The sequence below is a fragment of the Clupea harengus genome, chromosome 24, assembly GCF_900700415.2.
Source record: "Clupea harengus chromosome 24, Ch_v2.0.2, whole genome shotgun sequence".
NCBI classification, from domain to species: domain Eukaryota; kingdom Metazoa; phylum Chordata; class Actinopteri; order Clupeiformes; family Clupeidae; genus Clupea; species Clupea harengus.
In genome coordinates, this window is record NC_045175.1 from 15537794 (window position 1) to 15554763 (window position 16970).

The window sequence follows — 16970 nt, forward strand, 5'->3', positions numbered from 1 at the left end:
GTTTATGTGAAGCCATTTAACATAACCCACAAGTGGTTGTGATCACTTTGAACCCAAGACTGCCATTTACTGGTGAGTTGATTTTGAGAAATGAAACTGCTTCAGGCTATGAAGCAAACGGTGTTTCCTGGTTGCTATGGTCTAGTCAGCCAACATAACTAAACATAATTCATCAAAACCTAAACATATATACAATTTCCAACATATTGCTATTGTTGTATCCTCCCACCCTTGCTATCCTTGTATAACTAACATTCCCCATGTTTATGTAATAGTCGTGTGTGTGTGTGTCTATGTGTGTGTTTGTACTTCAGTTAATATGCCACTGGATCCAAACATCTAAAAGTGGGCCATTACCCCCTTCTTGCTGTGGCACAGGCCTTCTTCATCAGTTGAAGTGGACAGGACCACTGAAGGTGCAGCCGGACATGGCTGGGGCTTTCACCGTCCCTCCAGGGTGAGCAGTGGCGTTCACGTTGACCCCTCCACCCCCTCCGGTCTGACCTGGGGAACACTGCTGGCCTCCCACTTAGAGAGATAGAGAGAGAGAGAAAGAGAGGCGGGGGGGGGGTAGCAAAGAGAAAGATGGAGAGTGAAGGACAGAGAGACAGGGAGAGAGAAAGAGCATATAAAGAAATAGAAAGTGAGAGATGGAGAGAGAGAAAAACAGATATTTTTTGTTTCTCTTATAGCGTGACCTTTGCCCACAAATGCCAATGGCTTTGAAAACATTGTTCCTCATCACCATATATATTAAGTTCATATACATATATAGGCAACTGATCTCTGCCACTCACTTTGTGTCTTTTCTTTCTTCCCCTCCTAGTCTAGACTGTCTCTACTGTGGGATGCTGCTGTAGTCACTCCACATGATCTACTTGCAGAAACCCTCTGCCCACACCTACCCACCCCCACCACACTGTCATGCACTTATTCTACCCCACTCATACTCATACATGTATTTGCCACATCTATGCTAGCATGCTTATCCTGATACATGTATGAATTCATCTGCCATGTTTCTGATTCTCTCCCCTCCCTCTCTCCTCCTTTCCCTTATGCCTGCTACACGTTAAATTCAGTCGGGTGGGAATACACAACACTGTTACTTTATCGTTTCAGTGGACAGAATGTGACTGAGTGTGAGTGAAAATATGTCCCATGTTCCTTTACCTGATAGGTTCATGGGATTTGTATGTGAAATATTTGACCACAGGGCTGCAGGAATGTACAAAATCAATCTATAAACCGCGGTTAACAGACAGGAAATGACAGTGAAATACTAAATTCTTGTTTATTCTTATACATATCTTTACATGCGATAGCGATAAAACAGCAGAGACAGAAATGGAGATAGGGGAAGAAAAAGAGCATAAAAAAGAAAGTGAGAGATGGAGAGAGAGGAAGAGAGATGAAAGAAAGAGGGAGGATACGATACATTTGGGGAGCGATATATTTATATATTGGGGAAAAAAAGTCAGACCAAGGGAAGAGACGAAAAGAGGGAATGATTGAGAGAGAAAGAGGACGAGAAAGGAAGAGGAGATGAAAGATGAAAAATATATAAAAAATATATCAATTGAGAAATTCACAGAGAAAGTAAGCAGAGAGAAAGAGCGAGAGAGAGTGTGTTAGGAGAAACCGATACGATGAACACATGTGATTCTTCCTACATACACTTAGAGGTGCCTCATCAGAGGCTGTGAGCTACACACTTACATTTTCCCAGATCTCTCTCCAAGTTCATGGCCAACTGGTTGAGATTCATCTTCTTCAAGATGGTCAACATGATGTCCCCAACTTCTGTGGCACACATCTCCACCATCAAGTCCACAGTTTCGTCTGTGTCGGCCTTTTCCAGCTTTCCCCATGGGATTTTGCTCTGGTCCCGAAGGTTGCGCTTAAACCTCTTAAAGTCGGCCCCCGTGAGGTTGTCCATAGTGTTCTCCAGCACTTTTGTCAGCTCTGCGGTCATTGTGGGGTCTGGATATTAGTCCACTACAAACTGGAGGCCATGTTTTAAAAAGGCAGGATGTTGGGGAGTCCATGGATAGTTCATGTTTAAAACGGAAAATGTTAAAAACATAATTACATTTTCACAATGAAATTCTATTCTCCCTCTCTCTGTTTGTGTGTTTGTCTGTGTGTGTGTTTGTGTGTGTGTGTGTGTGTTTATGTGCATATACATTTTAAATAAGAGGTGATTATGAAGGTAAAATTGTCTGAAATACAAAGAAGTGTAGAGTATGATTTGCAAACGGTGACTGTAACACCGAAACACTAATCACAATTGTTATTTAGAACATGCGGAACAGATTTTGGAGTTTTCAACTGTTAATTCTGATCTGCAAAAGTGCAAAAAACCTATTGCAATAATCACTTTTGCTCTGAGTGCTCATGAGAGCAAAAGTGATCTCACTTGATCTCACGTGATTTTTGGCAGCCTTTTTTCACTTGTCTGCGAGTCAAAAATAAAAACGATTTGCTACATACAACTTTCTTTAAAGAAACCGTGAGCTGTGGGTGTTCTAACACAATAATCCAGTAGGTGGCAGTGTTTCATTGGCTATTACAAGGATCATGCAATTCTGTTCTTCTCAATGCAAGATGGGATGAAGAGGAGCCCTTTTGTTTAGCCACTCTTCGGTTTACTTGTAATTGTAATATGTGTGTTGTCATAGGTTTGAGTAAACACTGTTCCCACCCAGTTAGTAAAATGTTCCAATTTGAGAGAGGATAAGCAGCCTTGAGGAGTAACATTAGTTGGTTGTCTAGATAGCCTGGGGCACCTAAACATTACTGTAGGCCCCAGGGCTAAGAGCGTTTTCGAGAGTCACAGTTGGATGGACAATCAACCAACATCTCTATAAACGCACAACTCATCAACACCCATTTTTTCAATACCCAACATACAAACAGTCTTGTTTAATCACTGGAATTTAATGTAAAAAACCCAGCTATGACTAACTTAGACTAACCAAGAAGACATGTCCTCACTCCCTAGGACCTTTCCCTTGAGAACTATGTGAATAACTCCAGCAGCCTCATCCTCTATGTGAGTATGGAGTATGGTCAGTCTATTATTTGAAACCACTGGGTTTAGTTTATCTCACACCTGCTGCCAGGGGATGATGGATATTGTACAGCTTATGTGTGTTGTAGTGAAGGAATAAACTGAGTATGTCATTGATGTTGTTGTGTCTCAAAAAGGAGACGATCAGTAGACACCCCCTGCACTTACTCTTTCCCACAGTAACTTCACATCAAAAATGGTTTATCAAATGGAAGGAAGACACAATGATTTGATGCCAGCTGGGCTGTTAGTGTTGCTCAATTTTCAGGTAGTTATCTCACTATCCATAATTATCTTTTTTTCATTGAATAATTCTTAATTTTCTATTTAGCAAAGCCTTATTGTGGCGCAGCATTGCCTTCGTTTCCACTGGAGTAATATATGACTGTGGAAGCTGCCAAGATGAGATGTGCAGCTTAGTTTACCAGCATGCATGAAATTCAGCCATGCGTTTATTACCTTACAGCAACTTCATTCCAGAGGATTGGCCAAGTTACACCACAGAAGCGACACGACAGCGACACGACAGACACAGCTCATATATGGACCACACTACTGCAGTGCACTTCTCTGCTAAAAATAAAGCAAGTAAGAATGCTTCCATATTTGTTATCCTCCTGAACCAATACAGCAGGCTTGTGTTTTGATTCCTATTATCATTTGGATATTTGGCCTTACTTACACGAATGTAGTTGTCCTGACAAGACGGCACCTTCAGAAAAGATTCTCCCACAGCCTTCCAATGGTGAGTCTTCTTGCTGGCAATGGTTCCTTTCTGTGTTTGGTGATTAATATGACTGAGACGCTATTTAAACCCTACAGATGTGCCTTGGGTGTGACCATCCTGTCATCTGATACCTCTCATTTTCACATTCATACTAAACCTGTTTAACCAGTCAACTGTATACTCAATTTAACACATATAAAACAAATCATCATTTCTTTAACTTAAAAAGTGTTTCCATGGTCACGTCTAGATAAATACTGTACATCAGGTGATTTGTCTCTAATCCAGAACACTCGTCACGTCACGATCATATCGTTTTTGATGTCCATTGTTTGATGGCAGGTAGCCTACAAGTTAGTACACAGCTAAGGGTGATTCTATGGAAGTGACAATGTATTATTATCTGTCAACATCACAATTATTTCCTGTAAACCACTGCTCTTCATAGAAAGAGGAGGTGAAGACATGTTTTTGGCTGTGAAGAACATTATAGTAAATGTCAGATCAAGACAGGTAGGACAGGTAAGACAGGTCTTTTAATCTTTTGAGCCCTATCTTGCACCTGCTGCGACAAGGCCAAGTGTGACTCGAGTGTCTTGGCTAGTTTCAGTCCAACACAGTTTTCATTTCCTCCTTCAGCGCCCACGTTGTTTGAAGAGCTAATGCACTTGCGCCCATCTGAGCGCCCTGGGGCTTGTTGGTCTTGAAATGAGGTTTGTGATGCACGTTATTACACTGTTAACATCAATATACACAAGATTAATATATACATATATACTGTATATATATATATCACAATATGAAAGACTATTTCTGTACATCAAGATATTCAAGCCGACTGAAGTGACAAAATTCAAAAGCAGCACTCTGAATTCATAACAAGCAACGCATTTAGCTCTCCAGCTCTCTATATATAACCACACAAGGGTTGAAGAATGGTTGAGATAACACGACCATGAAGCAAATTAGTCACGTTAAAGAAATAGTAAGTAAGAGTTTGCCACTTCATAGGCAGCTAGAGGTATTGTTATCTTCAAATGAATCTTTATGATCAAGTGACACATGAACATACCTGCCTTTTTAACTAGTTGTCTTTGCAGTCAGACCACCGCATGAAAATATGACAAAAAAAGCTTTCTGTACAACGGTCTTGACAGCCTATTATTTCATCATCTTAAGGCACCACCTACTCCCTACTTCACAGTGTTGAATAAGGGCTTTAAAAATGACAGTTACTCCCGTCTTGACAGTGTCAGATGAGGTCAGATTAGATCTTTAAAAATGGTATTTCCTCACGTACCTGTGCGCTTGACAGCAGACTGAATCTTCTGTGTGTCTCTGAGTGCACCTGCGGGAAGAAATGGTGCCGTAAGTCTCTTGTGTGTGTGTTTCAACACTAGTCACATGACTTCCTCAGAAATGAAACTTCCCTCCAATTGCTCCTCCTGTTTCTATGACACCTGCAGCAGTGGGCGTTTTTTATCTAATGGCTACTGATGTTGTGGTGAGCATGCAGACAGGCACACAGGCAGACAGGCAGACAGGCACACAGGCACACAGACACACAGACATACAGACACACAGGCACACAGACATACAGACACACAGGCACACAGACACACAAACACACAGGCATACAAACACACAGGCACACAGGCACACAGGCAGAGAAGCACACAGGCACACAGACACACAGACACACAGACACACAGGCACACAGGCACACGGACATACAGACACACAGGCACACAGACATAGAGACACACAGGCACACAGGCACACAGGCACACAGGCACACAGACACACAGGCAGAGAAGCACACAGGCACACAGACACACAGACACACAGACACACAGGCACACAGACACACAGACACACAGACATACAGACACACAGACACACATGCACAAAGACACACATGCAGACAGACATATAGACACACAGACACACAGACACATAGACACACAGACACACAGGCACACAGGTCAGATTAGGTCTTTAAAAATGGTATTTCCTCACGTACCTGTGCGCTTGACAGCAGACTGAATTCTCTGTGTGTCTCTGAGTGCACCTGCGGGAAGAAATGGTGCCGTAAGTCTCTTGTGTGTGTGTTTCAACACTAGTCACATGACTTCCTCAGAAATGAAACTTACCTCCAATTGCTCCTCCTGTTTCTATGACACCTGCAGCAGCGGGCGTTTTTTATCTAATGGCTACTGATGTTGTGGTGAGCATGCAGACAGGCAGACAGGCAGACAGGCACACATGCACACAGGCAGACAGACACACATGCACACAGGCACACAGGCACAAAGGCACACAGGCACAAAGGCACACAGACACACAGACCCACAGGCACACAGACACCACAAAGATGGAAAGGAGATGGAAGTCCACACAATAAGTGTCTCTCATTTGATTTATTATTGATCTTAGTGTTAGTGTTTTTCTTTCTTAAAATGTGATAACTTATAATAAATGTGATTTTGGATATGGGTATTATTTGCACACTTCTCTTTGACATTTGATGTATTTCAGACTGTAGAGCACACTGGTTATAGTATAGCATTATCCTATATGGTAGATTCAGTAACTCACCTACAATCATTATTTGTTTCTGTCTCCTGGGGGACCCATAGTTAACTCTTCTTACTACCACATTCAAGTAAATTATTGTAAACGGCAGGCAGGGTTAGCAGAAGTCTACTTAAAACCACTGGCAGCTGGCTGGCTGGATTGTTAAATATGCTGAACAAACATCCAGCAATTCAGGGAATCACACAGAGGTCTAAATAGGTTGGCAATATAAATACAAAAAAAAATCTGGTGCTGTTAGGGGTTCAGTAATGGATTAACAGTTTCAGATTTCAGGAGAAGCAAGTTGTAAAAGAAATAAAAAACAATGCAACTTCAGTGTGCTTCTCAGTGTTGCCACAATCACACAAAGAACTGTCCAGTTAAAAGAAGACACTCCTTCACATCAACAGATCTGCATTCTGTGTTTATGCACGTGTGTGTGGTGTGTATCTGCATGCTATATGTATACGATGTAGTCCTAATACAAATGTGTCCAAACATAAGTAGAGGCATCACTGAAAATGGGTACTTTATTTACAGGTGTGTGATCCAGGTAACAACCACAAGGAGAGGGAAGAAGAGGGGACTTACAACACAGACCCTTAGAGGTCACACTGAAGAGGAACTGAGGACAGTATCATTAAAGTCTGTGTTCACCAGTGTTGGGCAAGTTACTGAAAATTAGTAATTAGTTACAGTTACTAGTTACTTCTTTTAAAGGTAATTTAATTACTTTACCAGTTACTGTATATCAAAAGTAATTAGTTACTAGGGAAAGTAACTTTTAAGTTACTTTTATGTCTGCTTTTTTAATGTAATGAACAGTACTGAACAGTCAAACACAATAAACATATTTTTTAGACCTATTTATTGTTATCAACAGGGCAACAGGCTTTCAAATCAAGCAGTAGTAAAAAAGTCCCTTTTAATACTTAACTTAATACAAAATAACTGTCTCAGTCATTTAACAGTGTTTTTTTTACCACATTAGGCCCAATGAAATAAAAGTGATTGGCCTACAGTATTAACACTAATTAAAAGAGAAAACAAAGGTGCCTTGAGGTGCTGCATATAATTGAGTATGTGATTTAACAAAAGGTTAACAAAATATTTTAACAAACATGCCTCATAAGGCAAAGCTAAATATATATAAGAGATGAGATTCTCAACAAACGTTAAAATGGGCTAACAAGTCTCTTCTCTCACCTCTGACCAGTAGCCACAACATTGCTAGCTCTCAAACCAGTTATTGTACCTCAAGAGGAGAAGCTTCTCAAACTTTTGATCTGAGAGCCTATTCCTCTTTGGAGAGAGAATCAGGTTCCCAAGGCTAAAGAGTCTTTCCACTGGAGCACTGGATGGAGTGGCTGCATTATATTTAAGTGAAACTTTCTTTATTAGCATTCTGCTACTAGACTTGCTTTTACAAGGTCCTTCCTCTTCTGGCCACGCAGCCAACGTAACTTGAACTTGGGTAGGGTAGAGCATCATTATCCTCAAGAACACGTGCAAATCTGGTTTTGATTGCCTGAAATACATGACACAAAAGACATAACAAGAGTATTAAAACAAGTCTTAAAAACAAGTGTATTATACACATATTTGGCATATAGCATAAATCTGACTACAGAGCAGTCACTACTAAATTGACCTGCACTTATAAATACTTCACATTATGTAGACACAAATAAATGCAACTGAGCTATTGATTGGATACATATAAATGCAAAATAAAATAGCAGCTCTTACCTGAACAATTGCCTCTGGTAGGCCATCAAGGATTGCAAGGTGTTTTTTTAAATCCAGAGTCTTAGACATCAACGTCTCCAGAGTGGGCAAAAGTGTTCCGTAAAAACAATTGTCCTCGCCTTGCAGAATGTCAAGAGCCACAGTAAGTGGCTTCATCACAACACAATACTCTTTAAGGACCTGATGTTCCCTTTCATTGATGCATTTCATCTGAAGTTGGGAGGATATTGTATTCAATTCGGCCACAGGTATCTCAGAAATTCGAGCTACCGCATCATAGAACGAATTCCACCTGGTTGTGCAAGGTACAAGCAGCTTCTTAGCAATAACGTCGTTGACAATCTCCGAAGCCACCGTTGACCGACTTGCCTTGTTCCACAGCCCTGCGCATTTTGTGGTAGCATTTCTGTAGATAGATTTCGTTTCTGGCTTTGACATTAGCCACTTATCGACATCAGTGCATGAGATGAGGTTCAATGTGTGCGATGTGCATCTGTGATGCGGGGGTAAAACCACGTCATTGACATCGACAGCATTATCTAGCACATCCCCAATGTTTGTAAAAGTCGCCTCATCCTCCTCCAAATGATCTTCAGTGTCTGGCTCAGGTGGCTGGTACATTTGAAACGCCTTGACAAAATTAGAGCCATTGTCAGTAACAGTTGCTGTCACTTTGAAAGATAGGCCATAGGATGAGTGGATGTTGTCTATTTCAGTTGCAATAATGTCATACGTATGTCGGCCCTTGAATCTCTGGCATGCCAGGGCTGATTTCCCACGTAGCATGTTGTTTGGATTAATCCAGTGTGCAGTTACACCTAGAAAGCTTTTATTGTATTTGTCCAGATGTCTGCTGTGGTAGAGACATGTTGTAAACCCTAAAATGTTTTTTTTAGCTCGAACTGCATTTTCGCATATTCTCTGTCTAAATAGCTGGAAAACGTTTTCCTGCACATTTGCCCCGAGCCTGCATTTATCACCGGAATTTTGCTTATTAGGTGCCTGAAGGCAACTGACTCGACAGTTGACAGAGGATGCATGTCATCGACAACATACCTAGCAATGAATTTATTCAGCTCTGCCTGGCTTATCGGCTGCACTGCAGTCCGTGTAAAGTCTAGCCTTGGTTGTTTGCATGGAGTGGCGCCTTCAGCATCTGTAGGGCTGGGATCTTTCGCTACTACCTTTGTCGAAGCGTGTTGTTTCAACAGGTGCTTCATAAGATTGGAATTGCTACTCTTACACTGTAAACCCAAACAGTTCTACTAACTTATTAACATTATGTATTCAGTACTTAAAACCTGGTATTTAGTTGACCCAACTTTAAATGTATTAGTTTTCGGACAAGTGAAGACGTTTTAATTGTATTGGAATGTATTTGTTTGAGTAAACATTGCCTGATAACTCATATTTTTTTTGTTTCATTCAAACGTGACGTCTGACGTCATCAACGTCGTTGCAGGACTAGTTTAGAACAGAATCAGAGATCTTGTGATGAGAGACGGAGACAGCAGACTTAATAATTGTATAGTATCAGTTAGACTTCTATAAGAATGTTCCTCCTGTAGAAGAGGAGTCGACCAACTTCGTAGGGTGACCATATTTGAGTTTGTGAAAAAGAGGACACTTCGTCGCGGGGAGGGGCGTGGTAGTGTGTAGCATACAGATGACCCCGCCCCCTCCCCCCGCGACGGAATTTTGACATCTTTTCCACATGCAGATGTCATGTGCTGTTGTAAACAATGGAACCAGTGGAAGCGGCACGGTGCTCAGTGTTGCCAGATTGGAAATGGTGAAGTATCGTATTAAATGCTCAAAATGATCGTCTTTGGAGGATAATTATCGTGCATCTGGCAACACTGAGAGGCCGGTCGACCAATGACAGTTCTCGCTACAGTCAGAGCTTGTGCTAGAAGGTGGAACGTAAGGGAGATACCCTTTCTTAAACTTGTAAGGGCGTAAAAACTAGTTTGTGAAGGACCCAGAGAAACACAAATATCCGACGAGGCAAAATCCCGGACGATTTTGCAATCACTGCCGGATGCATGTCCGGGTAAAAGAGGATGTCTGATCACCCCACCAAAGGAGATATTTTAGTAATCCTGTCGCTGCTAAGCGTCCTTATCTGGTAAGTAAACAGTGTTTTTTAGGTGTTTGTTGCGACAAAATTGCGGGAGCAAGTGAAATTGCGATAAGAAGTGGCGAATTTCCCTCTTTGTAATTATTATTGAGTAATCACGTTTTGGCTGTCAAGTAGCAAGTTCAGTTGCACGACTGTTGGCGCTGGCGGCTAGGAAGCTAAAGAGCTAAAGAGCTAGTTAGTGGGTTATTTCCCCCAAAATATGTTCATGTGCAAAGTAAACAACAATCAATTGTTTTATGTTGAAAACAACTCATGTTCTACAGAAACACCATATCATTTATATCAGCATGCTAATGTTATATGTAACTTTTTAGCAGCTAGCTAGCTTCTATGTGTTTTAATGGATCTGATGGATAAAAGTGTTAGCAGCAAGCTAACAATAATGGTCGAGAACTTCAGTTAAGACCTACAATAATCTTTTTGACCAGACAGCATTCGTGTTGCATATAAACAACAAACCGATTTGATGTAGACATATAAGAAGAGGAGTCAACCAAAAGAGATATTTTTGTGTACAGGCAGAAGGCATCACGGACTGGCAAGACAGCAGAGGTGCTACGGGGGATCCTCGAGGCTTATGACCTTCAGGTATGTCTAGGATTAACTGCACAACAGTGATCACATTTTGTTTGTTACTGAAACTTTAATATTAGCTGATACTATGTATTATTAATTGCCAGTTTTTTTGTAAGTGTTTCCATTGAAACTCTCCTGGTAATTGTATTGATGGTGTTTTGCAGGAGGAAGAGGAGCCAGATTTTGATGATGCTCCTGTTGCTCTCCTTACATCGGGTCCCGACCCCTTCAGCTGCGAGAAAAAACTCACGCATCCTTCATATACGAACCTTTTTATGTTTCTGGATGACAACAAACCTGTGAAACCGTCCTTACTCACCTTAAAAAAATATTTGTTGAAATAAACGATTTGTTGTTGACTTTTTAACTTTGTAACGCTGTTCTTTAAAGCTTTGATGTAATCTTTTATTTTGTCAGTTGTTTTACAAGAAATATAAATGATGTGATACCTCTTAAGTTTTTCTCATCTCACTCTTTTTGATAGAAATCTTACATAGATTTGAATGTTTCTTGTAGAGTAACTTTCAGTTTAAAGTCAGTTTGTAAACAGGACCAGAAAATCAGATTATATGGTCAATGATTAAAAATAAGTAGTGCTCACTTAAAAAAAAGTTAGCTATTTAAGTATTACCTACTCAGAATAATCAAGTTGAACTCTTTCACCAATATTAAGTGCACTGAACTTGATTTTTAAGGCTTAAAACTTAATTTTATTTTGTGTTGTTGAGTGAAAATAATTTAGTACATAGAGGTTAAAAGATTTAAGTATAAAAATATTTGAATATAAGTTCATAGAACTTAAAAATTATGAAAACGATAACAAAATAAATCAGTATAGCCGATGTATCATTTTTAAGTTAAGTTTACTTAAAAATAATAATATATGTACTCAAATTTTATTATGTAATCGGTTACATCAAAAGTTTTAAGTACTCTGAACTTGTTCAGGTTTACAGTGTAGATGTGGATAGGGTCTTTGCACCTGCACATAATTTACAGCTCAGCACTACATTTTTGTCTTTACTTTCGACGAGCGAAAAGTAATGTCCATACTTCCAGGAGAGAAAGCTCATTCTTTCCGCACTGTCGGCCATGATGTGGTTTAATGCTCATTGATTGATTCGATTGGTGTAGCATTGCGCCACCAAGGTCCTGCGATGTCAGATCAGAAGCAGCTAAAGTAGGCCTATCTTGTCTTCTTGTCTGCAAGTGTTCATTTTTCACAAAAGAGAGTAACGCGAATAACGAACTCATTTAATTGATTTTAAAAAATACTTCGTTACATGCTCGTTACCGCTAAAAGAAGTGGAATTACAGTAATGCGTTACTTTGTAACGCGTTACTCCCAACACTGGTGTTCACACATTCAAGCTCAGAAACAACTTGTGGAGAGGCAATAAGTCATTAGACTCTATGACTCAACTACATTGTTGTTATAAAGTTAATCTAGCAGGCTGTAATAGATTATCGATATAAAGCTAATGTAGAAGGCTGTAATATATTTTCATTATAAAGTTAGTCTAGTAGGCTGCAATAGATTGTCATTATAAACATAATCTAGCAGGCTGTAATAGATTGTCGATATAAAGTTAATCTAGTAGGCTGCAATAGATTGTGAAGGTGAAGCCCAAAAAAAGGGTAAAGAGGTGAAAGGAGATCTGTACAGAGGCACGTTAAGTGGGACGTTAGGAGGATGCAGGTTTTTATTAGAAAGATAAACAGGTTTTAGATAAAGAGAGTGATCACGGGATCACATGAAAGAAAAGAAGGTAACTGAACTGCGCCACTAGTGTCAGTTTGACCTGTTTTTTATTTGTATTCATCATACAACAACAAGTTTTGTTTGTTTGTTTGTTTGTAAATGAGCCAGAAGTTCACCTCAAAGTGAAGTACATGACCCCACTTGTCAGGGCCTCCAGTTCACATGGAATTCCTCTCTCCAGTGATCTACAGGCGCCACCTAGTGGTGAACTTCACCACTATGCCCATGAGACAAACTGTCATTTCCCTGCTTCAAGCTGGTGCACACTCGCTCACCTTGTGGGGGGAAGAAAGGAAAGAGGAGAGAAGAAGGGGGGAAAATAAAAGAGAGGAAAAAAGAGAGAAAAAAGGGAAAAGGAGAAAAAAAAGAAGGAAAGGATTTTGTATGGCCTAATCCTCCATGACCAAAGTTTTTAATGTTGATGTATTTCATAATTTTTTTTTTTAAACATTAAACTTCTCCGGTTCGAGTCCCACCGTTGGCAGAAATTCAGGTTTGCACTATTTAATGCAAAGCTCATTTTCATTATCAGAAATCACAATTTGCTTGCATATTACCTTTTATTGACCTTATATTAGTGAGATATGGATAATTCAACATTGAATATTTCAATGTCAAAGTCAAGTCAAAGTCAAAGTCAAAGTGTTTATTGTCGCATACACCAAATTTCTTCAGCGCAGCGAAATTCTTATGACTTGGCAGCCAACATCTACGCAGTAGACGGCATACAACAGGTAACACAAATAACATATACCAAAATAACATACCAGAAATAACATATAACATATAACATATAGCAAATAACATATAACAAGTTCATGTACAGTAATGTGTGAGGTACTTTAATTGTTTCACAAAATATTTGTCCTATACATCCTTCTATTCACAAAACACAAAAGAACAAAGGAGAAATATACATTTTTGTTGTAAACAAACTTTTATTTGCAATAACCAATGGAACATCAACAACAACTATAGCATAATAAATATAATATAATAATATATATCAGAAAACATAGACAGAACTATATACAGAAAGTGTGAACTGGGAGGGGATGGGGTTCATAGGCACTATGCCAGTGTCCATGCCTCTGGGAGGGGATGGGGTTCATAGGCACTATGCCAGTGTCCATGCCTCTGGGAGGGGGTGGGGTTCATAGGCACTATGCCAGTGTCCATGCCTCTGGGAGGGGGTGGGGTTCATAGGCACTATGCCAGTGTCCATGCCTCTGGGAGGGGGTGGGGTTCATAGGCACTATGCCAGTGTCCATGCCTCTGGGAGGGGGTGGGGTTCATAGGCACTATGCCAGTGTCCATGCCTCTGGGAGGGGATGGGGTTCATAGGCACTATGCCAGTGTCCATGCCTCTGGGAGGGGATGGGGTTCATAGGCACTATGCCAGTGTCCATGCCTCTGGGAGGGGATGGGGTTCATAGGCACTATGCCAGTGTCCATGCCTCTGGGAGGGGATGGGGTTCATAGGCACTATGCCAGTGTCCATGCCTCTGGGAGGGGATGGGGTTCATAGGCACTATGCCAGTGTCCATGCCTCTGGGAGGGGGTGGGGTTCATAGGCACTATGCCAGTGTCCATGCCTCTGGGAGGGGGTGGGGTTCATAGGCACTATGCCAGTGTCCATGCCTCTGGGAGGGGGTGGGGTTCATAGGCACTATGCCAGTGTCCATGCCTCTGGGAGGGGGTGGGGTTCATAGGCACTATGCCAGTGTCCATGCCTCTGGGAGGGGGTGGGGTTCATAGGCACTATGCCAGTGTCCATGCCTCTGGGAGGGGGTGGGGGGATGTATTAATTTATTTTTAATGCATTTTTTTTTGTATACTGTATATCCTCCAACCACTGCACCTTGGGAACAGCCACTACAGAGGGGCAGTATATACTGCCCTTGTACTGGCTGTGTCCAGTCTCCACTGTCCTGAAGCATGTGAAGCATTTCTAGCGTGTGTTGCGCAGAACACTGCAGGTCCGTTTTCGGACTGAAGCAGGAGCGGCAGAGGAGAGGCTGGCAACAGGAGCCTGTGGAGCAGCACCCAGCACAGGCCCCTGTGAGGTCACTGGACCCAGCATGAACAGCTGAGGGCCCGAGGGTGGAGCAGGGAAGTGTTCTCGCTGGGGGCACGAGCTCACAGCTAATGGTATTTAGATTTATACCATATATTCAAGATTCAGTCATAGGTTTGTCAGTCATGATTTCAGGTTTATTCTTGTACAGTGGCAGCCACCAAAGGAGACAAAGCCTGAAGGTCCACTCATAGCTTCACCTCAGACTCATCTAAATATTTCCTTCAGGGACAGTCTGTTAAGTACACTGATATTAGGGGTGTTACCGTCTATTCAAATGGGCCATGGGTACAAAGTCTTGTCTCACCTCACTCCTCAGGTCAACCCACAAATACCTTCACCCAGGAATGTTTGCATGCTAGTTAAATCCAAATAAAAGTAACAATTATAACTAGGTATAAGATACATTGAATTATTGACTAAATCATATTCTTATTAACTATACCGGTCCCTTCATAGCCACCGGTGCGACTGGCGGAAGATACCTTCCTCTTTACCTGTGCCTGGCCAACGGTGCTGCCAGTCTGGGGGTACTGGTGAACTGGGACTGGATGGGGGGGATGCAGATGGTGGGCACACATTAGCAGGGAGGAGAGGGTCAGTCACAGGTCCAGTCCTTGCATCACCAACATGTTGCCCTGCCTCTACACCCTATTGTTGTGCCACTGTACCAGTGTGGTGTGGCTATCATCCACCAGTTGCAGGGTGGTCTGCTGCATAACAGCCCCATTGGCCAGAATGCGCTGCCTAATCCTGCTGTAGTCATCCAGGATGAGATCCCATCTGGACAGAGAGAGAGAACACAGCAGCCTGTGAGAAAAGACACAAATATATGCAAGTGTGAATATGTATGACAGGGCACAGAGGGAAAGTAGTAGGACAATAAATGTTCCTGGCCTGCTGGTTGGTGAGGGCCAGAGAGGGCTGGTTCCTCAGCTCCACCAGATACTCTGCCATTCTGTCAACTCGGTCCATGCCTGGCACGCCAGAGTCATCCACAGCCTGAGAAAGAAAAAAAGAAAAAAACTGATGAGTGACACATTTTGAAAACAGATGTGGGACAAAATACAGATAGAGTGATTTTATTTATACACAATTTTGAATTTACATGACCCAGACTCATCAGGAGAGGCTGGGACACCTGGCTGAAGCATTGTGCAAGCAGTCAGGGAGGAGGCAGCAGCAGTCAGGGCCCCCCCCCCCCAGCTGCAGCAGCTGCTCAATAAGGCTGATGGCGGCCTCCACGCCGCATGTCCTCCTGCGGCAGTACTGGCTACTTATTCTCCTGTTCACCAGAAGATCCGTAAGGGTTAGCACACCCTCCTGCCTGAGCTGCTCCCTTGTCATCTGCCGCAACAGAGCCAGGTCCCCTGCATCCCACTCAAAGGTGCATGCAGACAGGCAGCTCATGAAGGTGTGGTAGAGCATCGGTGGTGCCCCCGACAGCCAGCCTCCTCATGAAGTGCCAGATGTACCCGGTCAGCAGCTTGCTCGCCCCTCACTCACGCAGCGGCCACAGTCCACGTATAGCAGGACTGGGCGTGGAACAGCTGCTTGGTGGTACCGCTCCATCACTCCATCCTGTCCAGTCCCAGCCCCTCTTGCATTGTCACGACACTGGTCAACATCTAGCCAACCTCGTTGCAAATGGTGGTCACCCTAAGAGCTGTCCCCCTGCCATGGCCAGTCAGCTCCTTTGTGATCTGAAATTGATGTTTAATATTACGCACTTTTTTTCCTAGCAGTAAGTGAATGTAGATTAAATACACAGCACACATTTATAATAACTGCTTATACTTTAAATCAATGTTATTAGCTAACTAACTAGAACAATACAACAGATACAATAAGCAAATAGACAGTAGTCAACAAGTAAACACTGAATGTGAGCATGCTTTGAACAATACACTGAGACACTGCAGCACATAAACATACACTCCTGTACCGTTATCGTTATCAATAGCAATCATATTATGCATGATCAGTTACAGTAGCTGTATGATAAACGATGAAACAACGCTTAACACCGCTGGTTAGGCATCCTATACAGATAGCAAGCTAACTAGATGGCTTTCAACAACTACTTAAATCACTGCGAATACTTGGATATTTGCCTGTTTCAGCTCAGAGTAACATTATAGTAGTTACACATCTGTTTCCATTCATAGCAATGTTGTAGTTATAAAATGAAGCATAGCCTAGTTTGTAATGTAAACGTTACATCGGTTTTGTTTAGCTATTAACTTCAGTGAAAGCGTTGACGTTAGCTTGGCTTGTCAATCAATA

The 16970-nt window shown here is 41.9% G+C and overlaps 1 protein-coding gene across 3 annotated transcripts; it reads right to left on the reverse strand.

Moving 5' to 3' along the window:
* Positions 1 to 334: 334 nt before the first annotated feature.
* LOC122128783 (NACHT, LRR and PYD domains-containing protein 6-like) lies at positions 335 to 5911 on the reverse strand. Of its 3 annotated transcripts, XR_006151607.1 has the most exons (6): positions 5824 to 5890; positions 5101 to 5148; positions 3756 to 3848; positions 2381 to 2458; positions 1720 to 2005; positions 335 to 528 (listed from the first exon to the last, which is right to left on the reverse strand). XR_006151607.1 is itself a non-coding variant. In XM_042703562.1 (5 exons), the coding sequence occupies exons 4-5, from the start codon at positions 1973 to 1975 to the stop codon at positions 389 to 391; spliced, it is 396 nt and encodes a 131-aa protein (XP_042559496.1). In that variant the 5' UTR covers positions 1976 to 2005; positions 3756 to 3848; positions 5101 to 5148; positions 5824 to 5890; the 3' UTR covers positions 337 to 388. The 3 variants fall into 3 exon arrangements, 2 of the variants coding, with proteins under 2 accessions (XP_042559496.1, XP_042559497.1); XM_042703562.1 differs by lacking the exon at positions 2381 to 2458 and having other exon boundaries at positions 337 to 528; XM_042703563.1 differs by lacking the exons at positions 2381 to 2458; positions 3756 to 3848 and having other exon boundaries at positions 337 to 528; positions 5824 to 5911.
* Between the last annotated feature and the right edge of the window lie 11059 nt (positions 5912 to 16970).